The sequence below is a fragment of the Malurus melanocephalus genome, unplaced genomic scaffold (assembly GCF_030028575.1).
Source record: "Malurus melanocephalus ecotype Western Australia unplaced genomic scaffold, MMel_1.1 scaffold_1718, whole genome shotgun sequence".
Lineage (NCBI taxonomy): Eukaryota > Metazoa > Chordata > Aves > Passeriformes > Maluridae > Malurus > Malurus melanocephalus.
The window spans coordinates 9798-16759 of record NW_026624950.1 but is presented as its reverse complement, the minus strand read 5'-3'; the positions used below and the strand labels follow the sequence as shown (position 1 = coordinate 16759).

At 51.9% G+C, this 6962-nt stretch overlaps 2 protein-coding genes across 2 annotated transcripts; both read right to left on the bottom strand.

Moving 5' to 3' along the window:
- Positions 1–308: 308 nt before the first annotated feature.
- LOC130587288 (feather beta keratin-like) lies at positions 309–965 on the bottom strand. Its single transcript, XM_057388264.1, has 2 exons — positions 888–965; positions 309–693 (listed from the first exon to the last, which is right to left on the bottom strand). The coding sequence occupies exon 2, from the start codon at positions 671–673 to the stop codon at positions 356–358; it is 318 nt and encodes a 105-aa protein (XP_057244247.1). The 5' UTR covers positions 674–693; positions 888–965; the 3' UTR covers positions 309–355.
- A 2440-nt stretch (positions 966–3405) lies between these two features.
- On the bottom strand, positions 3406–4179 carry LOC130587287 (feather beta keratin-like). The gene is made up of 2 exons (XM_057388263.1): positions 4120–4179; positions 3406–3925 (listed from the first exon to the last, which is right to left on the bottom strand). The coding sequence occupies exon 2, from the start codon at positions 3903–3905 to the stop codon at positions 3573–3575; it is 333 nt and encodes a 110-aa protein (XP_057244246.1). The 5' UTR covers positions 3906–3925; positions 4120–4179; the 3' UTR covers positions 3406–3572.
- Between the last annotated feature and the right edge of the window lie 2783 nt (positions 4180–6962).

Genomic DNA, 6962 nt, shown 5'->3' with positions numbered 1-6962 from the left:
GGTTGTATCATGGCGTCTCTCCCCTGCTTCACCTGTCAGCCTTGGTTGTTCCTGGTGCTGACTTATTTGCTGAGAAAAGGTATTTGCTGCTTTTCTGTTAACTGCAACATCCTGTTGAGTCCATGGGCACTGTGCAGGCTGAGGATATGGGAACACTGGAATTCAAAAAGATGTGGAAGCGACTCAGGCTTTAATGCAACAAAACTTTATTGAGGCAAAAGGATGAAGTGAAAGAAGAAACCGAAGGGATCTAGTGGGAGGTTTGAATAGGGCGACCACCACTTGAAGTGATTTGCGTGCAAGAGCTGTTGCCAGAGCCTTGAGCTGGTGGTTTCAGGGGTGTTCCCAAGGGCCCTTAGCAGATGTTGCAGCCCCTTCCGCCATAGCAGCCCAGGCCTCCCAGCCCGTAGCCATAGCCCAGCCCATAGCCAAGGCCAAAGCCAAATCCCCCAGAGATGGGCTGTCCCTGGGCATTGAGCTCACTACCAACAGCAGCCGAGGAGGTGGATCCGACRVCGGTGTTCTGGGGGAAGGAGGTCATGATGGGTCCAGGCAGGGTGATGAGCACGGGAGAAGGGTCAATGACCACACGGGAGGTCTGGCATTGCAGGGCACAGGGCTCGTTGCAGCTGTTGGCCAGCGGGGTGGGTCCACAGGGGCGGCAGCAGGCCATGGGTGTGGTGTGGAGGTTCCCTGGAAGAGAGGGGGGTGAGGCAGGGCAGGGCCGTGGGGGTGCTTTGAGGGGCGGTGATTGCGGAGGGCTGGGGAGTGTGGAGGCTGTTGTGGGGCTGTGGGGAGGCGTGAGGGCTGCTGAGGCTGGGGCGGAGCGTGCTGGCAGAGAGGGGCCAGGGGGGCAGGAGCAGGAGGGGCAGGGGCTTGAGGCTCACCTGGTTGTGGGCAGGAGCAGGAGGAGAAGGCGTGAGGAGAAGCGTGTGAGGGAGAGAGGCGCTGGGCCGGCTTTTATGCTGCTCGTGGAGGGGCGGGACAGCCTTGGCCCATGGCCTTGAGGCATTTTGCAGGCCTGGTGAGTCCTGAGGTGGGGAGTGTTTTCCTGCCCACAACTCTGCAATGTCATGTCCTGCTCTTGATGGCGTGTTCATGTGACCTTGGCGGCAGCTTTTAAGTGAGTGTTTTAGAAGACCAAAGTTTGGTGATGTTGATGTTTTTCAGGGAGAGCTGAAGCTGTCACCATAGCTTTGCATGGTAAGGTGTCAGTAATGAGGTCATTTTGCAGCACTGGTGCGCTGTGGTTTGTGGTTTTTTTATAGAGAGGGTCCTCATTCCCCTACAGTGATCTCAGGCTCCTCTGGGCTTCGCAGCTCTTCTGAGGGTGAGTGGTATCCCCTTGCATTCCATTATCTGTCCTCCCAGCATGGTTGCCAATATTCCAAACCTGTCTCTATGCCAGGGGTTTTCTACTGGAGATGAGAATACAATTCCTGTGATTTAGGGACAACTCCCATGTTCCCAAATGTCTTGTATTGCTTCTTCCAAAGCTTGTGAAAGATGAGAAGACCAAGATTTGTGAGCAGTATTTGATGGAACTGGGGGCATTCAGTTTTCAGCAAAAGAGTGTTGACCTCCTTACTTTGTACAGGTACCTGAATGAAATCTGTAATATAAGCTTTGCCTGGCCTATGCTGGTGTGTCCTGACATGGGGAGTGTTTTTCTTCCTGTAGCTCTTCGGTGTCATGTCCTGCTCTTGTGGCTATGTCCATCTGACCTTGGCGGCAGCTTTAAAGTGAGAGTTGGTATTTGGGATGATTTGCATGGCAGATGTGTGTCAGGGAAACCTGAATAAACAGCAAAAGGCTCGAAAAAATATGGGTGTCATCGTGAGGTCAACCCATGCCTCTTGTGTGGTTTAGATTCTGGGTGTRTTGTGAAGAGGGTCCCCATTCCATCACTGCCCTGTCAGGCTGCTCTGGCMTTTGCAGCTTTGCTGAGTATGAGGAGCTTCCCCTTCCATTGGGGTCATTCCTCCTTTAAAGTGTGAGTATTTAAGACCCAATTCTTGTGTTGATGGTGCGTGTCCAAGGGGACTGAAGATGTGACTAATATTTAGCGTGTCTGAATGTCCTCTGTGAGGTCATCCTATGGATATCACATTTTTGAGTTTGTGGGTGTGTTGTGAAGGGGCTCCCAAACTATCTCAGCTCTGTCAGGCTGATCTGGGCTTTGCCTCCCTGCCAGGTGTGAATGCCTGGACTCTTCCATTCTACATGGGCAGTGGGACTGTTACCTCTCGGAGAGTTGGCAGATGTTGCAGTGTCTGAGGCACCACTTGGTTGTGCTACCAGTCAGAGGCACCTGGAGGCTGAGGCTGAAAGGAATCTCATGAAGTTGAAGGGCAGGAAATGTGAAGTTGGGCATCTGGACAGGAATAGCCCTTGGCCCTGGATCATGCTGTGGCTGAGAGTGTGGAAAGTGGCTTTGCTGAGCCGGATCTTATGGTGCTGATTGAGAACAATGGAACCACAAGGTTGCAACAGACCTTTACTTCAAAAGGTGTCACCAGTATTCAAGGTAGATTTCAGAAAATTCTTCCCATGAAGTCATAATAGGTGGTCCATCCTCTCTTTAGAGTGCTGGATCCCATGTGTGGTGGTGTGGAAAGTTCTGGCCTTCACAGGTGAAGATGCACAAGGGCTTGGTGTATGAAGACCAGTTTCCTGCCACCACGTACTGTAAGCCTTGGTGGATCTTTTCTAGCGGACAGACTGAGGGAGGTGAAGCACTGTGAGGAGACAAGGATAGGCTGGGGGATGTCACCAGCATTTGGAAGCCCACCTGTTCTCAGTACGGCACACATGAAGGAAAAGAGGGAAATTACACACGTGAAAACAGTTGGAATTCCATGGGTTAAGGAGGCAAGATTTTCTCTGTGTGAGGGTGGTTGCAGAGTGTAAGAGATGATGGGGTCCTGCTCCTGAGGTCTCCAAAAATGAGCTCTCCATAGTCCTGGAAATCCTGCTTTTGCTGGGCCTGCTTGAGGAGAGGGGATGGAGACTCTCGAGATAGGATGGACACACTCACACGCGGCAGTTCCTGCCCAAGTGGATATCTTCTGTTTGCTGTGAGGACTCAAGAGTCCTGCTGGGAAGGGAATTTTTCAAGTGTGTGCTGGCACAGAGTGACTTTGAAAGAGGAGTATGCAGGACAGTCTTGTTGTGTCAAAGGGTTTGGTGTACAATGTGAATGAGCGTGAATGAGCATGTTGTGGCAGGTCCCCATGCTATCATGTTACCCGTGTCAGCCTTGGTTGTTTCGGGTGCTGACCTATTTCGTTGGAAAGGATTTTTCCTTTTTTTCCATCCACTCCAATGCCCTGTTGAGCACGGTCACTATGCAGGCTGAGGATATGAGACCATTGGCATTGAAAAAGAAGAGGAGGCAAACCAAGGTTCGATGCAACAAAAATTTATTGAAGCAAAAGGATGTAGAGAAACAAGAAGTTGAAGTGATCTATTGTGAGGTGTGAGTAGGGCAACCACCAGCCAAAGGGCCTTTGCTGGCAGGAGCTGTGTCCAGAGCCCTGAGCTGGTGGTGTCAGGAGCTTAAGCGAGCACCCTTAGCAGATGTTGCAGCCCCTTCCACCATAGCAGCCCAGGCCTCCCAGCCCGTAGCCATAGCCCAGCCCGTAGCCAAGGCCAAAGCCATAGCCAAAGCCACCAAATCCCCCAGAGATGGGCTGTCCCTGGGCACTGAGCTCACTACCAACAGCAGCGGAGGAGGTGGATCCAACGGCGGTGTTCTGGGGGAAGGAGGTCATGATGGGTCCTGGCAGGGTGACCAGCACAGGGGAAGGGTTGATGACAACGTGGGAGTCCTGGCATTGCAGGGCACAGGGCTCGTTGCAGCTGTTGGCCAGCGGGGTGGGTCCACAGGGGCGGCAGCAGGCCATGGGTGTGGTGTGGAGGGTCCCTGGAAGAGAGGGGGGTGAGGCAGGGCAGGGCCGTGGGGGTGCTTTGAGGGGCGGTGATTGCGGAGGGCTGGGGAGTGTGGAGGCTGTTGTGGGGCTGTGGGGAGGCGTGAGGGCTGCTGAGGCTGGGGCGGAGCGTGCTGGCAGAGAGGGGCCAGGGGGGCAGGAGCAGGAGGGGGAGGGACTTGAGGCTCACCTGGTTGTGGGCAGGAGCAGGAGGAGAAGGCGTGAGGAGAAGCGTGTGAGGGAGAGAGGCGCTGGGCCGGCTTTTATGCTGCTCCTGGAGGGGTGGGACAGCCTTGGCCCATGGCCTTGGGCCATTTTGTAGGCCTGATGTGTCCTGAGATGGGGAGTGTTTTCCTGCCCATAACTCTGCTGTGTCATGTCCTGCTCTCAATGCCATGTTCATGTCACCTTGGTGGCCGCTTTTAAGTGAGTGTTTTAGAAGACCAAAGTTTGGTGATGATGATATTTTTCAGGGAGGGTTGGAGACGCGACCCAAGCTTTGCACTATAAGGTGTTAGCAATCAGCTAATTTTGTGGCCCTGCTGTTCTGTGGTTTGTGGGTGTTTTTTTGGAATGGGTCCTAATTCCTCCACAATGATCTCAGGCTCATCTGGATTTTGCAGCTTTTTTGCGGATGAGGGTTGTCAACTTCCATTCCATTCTCTGTCTCCCCAACATGTTGCCAAGGGTCCAAACCTGTCTCTATGTCTGGCCTTTCCTGCTGGAGATGGGAAAGCAACTCTTGTCATTTAGGGTCACCTGCAATACTTCTCAGTGCCATACATTGTTTCTTTTGTAGCTGGTGAAGGATAAAGAAAGCAAGATGTGTTCGAAGCAGTTGAAGGAAGCTGGGATGTTCGGTTTCAGAAAAAGTGGGTTGACCTTGTTACTCTGGAGAGGTACCTGAATGAAAATCATAACATCTGTTTTGCCTGTCCCAGCCTGGCAAGTCCTGCGTTTGGGAGTGTTTTTCTTCCTGTAGCTCTTCGGTGTCATGTCCTCCTCTTGTGGCTGTGTCCATCTGAGCTTGGTGGCAGCTTAAAGTCACATTGCAATTTGGGAAGATTTGCATGGTAGATGTGTGTCAGAGAAACCAGAAAAAACAAGAAAAGCCTAGGAAAAATATGGGTGTCATCAGTCCGGTATGTTTGTGGCACTTGTGGGTTTAGTGTGTGGGTGTGTTGTGAAGTGGGACCCCATTCCACCACAGAGCTGTCAGGCTGCTCTGGGCTTTGCAGCTTTGCCAAGCATGAGGAGGTCCCCTTCCATCGGGGTCATTCCTCCTTTAAACTGCAAGTATTTCAAACCCAAGTGTGGTGTTGATGGTGACTGTCAAAGGGCACTGAAGATGTTGCCAGTATTTGGTGAGGTAGAGTGTCCTTTTTGAAGTCACGCCATGGAAGTCACATTTTTATATTTGTCGGTTTGCTGTCAAGGGGGTCCCAAACCATCAAAGCTCTGTCAGGCAGGTCTGAACTTTGCCTATGTGCCAGGTGTGAGTGCCTGGACTCCTCCATTCCATATGGGCAGTGGGACTGTTTCCCCTCAGAGAGTTGGCAGATGATGCAGTGGCTGAGGCATCACTTGGTTGTGCCACCAGTTATAGGCACTTGGAGACTGAGGGTTTAAGGAATGTCCTGAGGCTCCAGAGCAGGAAATTTGAAGTTCAAAATCTGGACAGCAATTGCCCTTGGCCTTGGATCATGCTGTGGATGCGATTCTGGAAAGTGGCATTGCTGAGTCGGATCTTGTGGTTCTGATTGAGAACAATGGAACCACAAGTTTGCAACAGAGCTTTACTTCAAAGGTTGTTACCAGTGTTCAAGGTAGATTTCAGAAAATTCTTCTCATGAAGTCATAATAGGTGGTCCTTCCTCTTTTTAGAGTGCTTGTGGGATCCCATGTGAGGTGGTGTGGACATTTCTGGCCTTTAGAGGTGAAGAAGCACAAGGGTTTGGTGAATGAACTACCAGATGCTGAAAGGCCTGGTGGATCTTTCCTAATAGGGGGACTGAGAGAGCTGAGGGATTCCAAGGAGACAAGGATGGGTTGGGGTGGCTGTCGCCAGCTTGGGAGCCCAGCTACTCTCAACACTGCACAAATGAAGGAAAAGGGAGCAATTGCACAAGTGAAAACAGTTGGAATTCCATGGGTAAAGGAGGCAAGATGTTTTCAGTGTGAGGGTGGTCACAGATTGTAAGGGATGATGGGGTCCTGATTCTGTGAGCTCCAAAATTGAACTGGCCACAGTCCTGCTTTTGGTAAACCTGGTTGAGAGGAGAGGGGATGGAGACACTTGCACTCTGCAGTTCCTGCCCAAGTGGATGTTTTCTGTTTGCTGGGAGGATTCAAGAGTCCTGCTGAGAACAAAACTAACCAAGTGTGTGCTGGCACAGAGTGACGTTGACAGAGCTGTGCCCAGGAGAGAATTGTGTCAAAGCCTTTGGTTTATTAGGTAAGGGGCTTTTGTCACATTGTGAAAGTCTCCCCTCTACCCCGTTTCCCTTGTCAGCCTTGGTTTTTCCTGGTAGGGACCTATTTGCTGCTCAGAAAGGTACTTTGTTCTTTTTCCATCCACTCCAATGCCCTGTTGAGCACGGTCACTGTGCAGGCTGAGGATATGAGACCATTGGCATTCGAAAAGAAGAGGAGACAACTCAGGACTTGATGCAACAAAAATTTATTGAAGCAAAAGAATGGTGAGAAAGAAGAAGCTGAAGGGATCCAGTGTGAAGTGCAAGTAGGGCAACCAGCAGCCAAAGGGACTTTGCTGGCAGGAGCTGTTGCCAGAGCCTGAGCTGGTGGTGTCAGGGGTTGTGCTACGGGCCCTTAGCAGATGTTGCAGCCCCTTCCACCATAGCAGCCCAGGCCTCCCAGCCCATAGCCATAGCCCAGCCCATAGCCAAGGCCAAAGCCAAATCCCCCAGAGATGGGCTGTCCCTGGGCATTGAGCTCGCTACCAACAGCAGCCGAGGAGGTGGATCCAACGGCGGTGTTCTGGGGGAAGGAGGTCATGATGGGTCCAGGCAGGGT

Coding starts and splice junctions, on each gene's coding strand:
- LOC130587287 (XM_057388263.1), bottom strand. CDS start 3,905: ATGGCCTGCTGCCGCCCCTGTGGACCCACCCCGCTGGCCAACAGCTGC.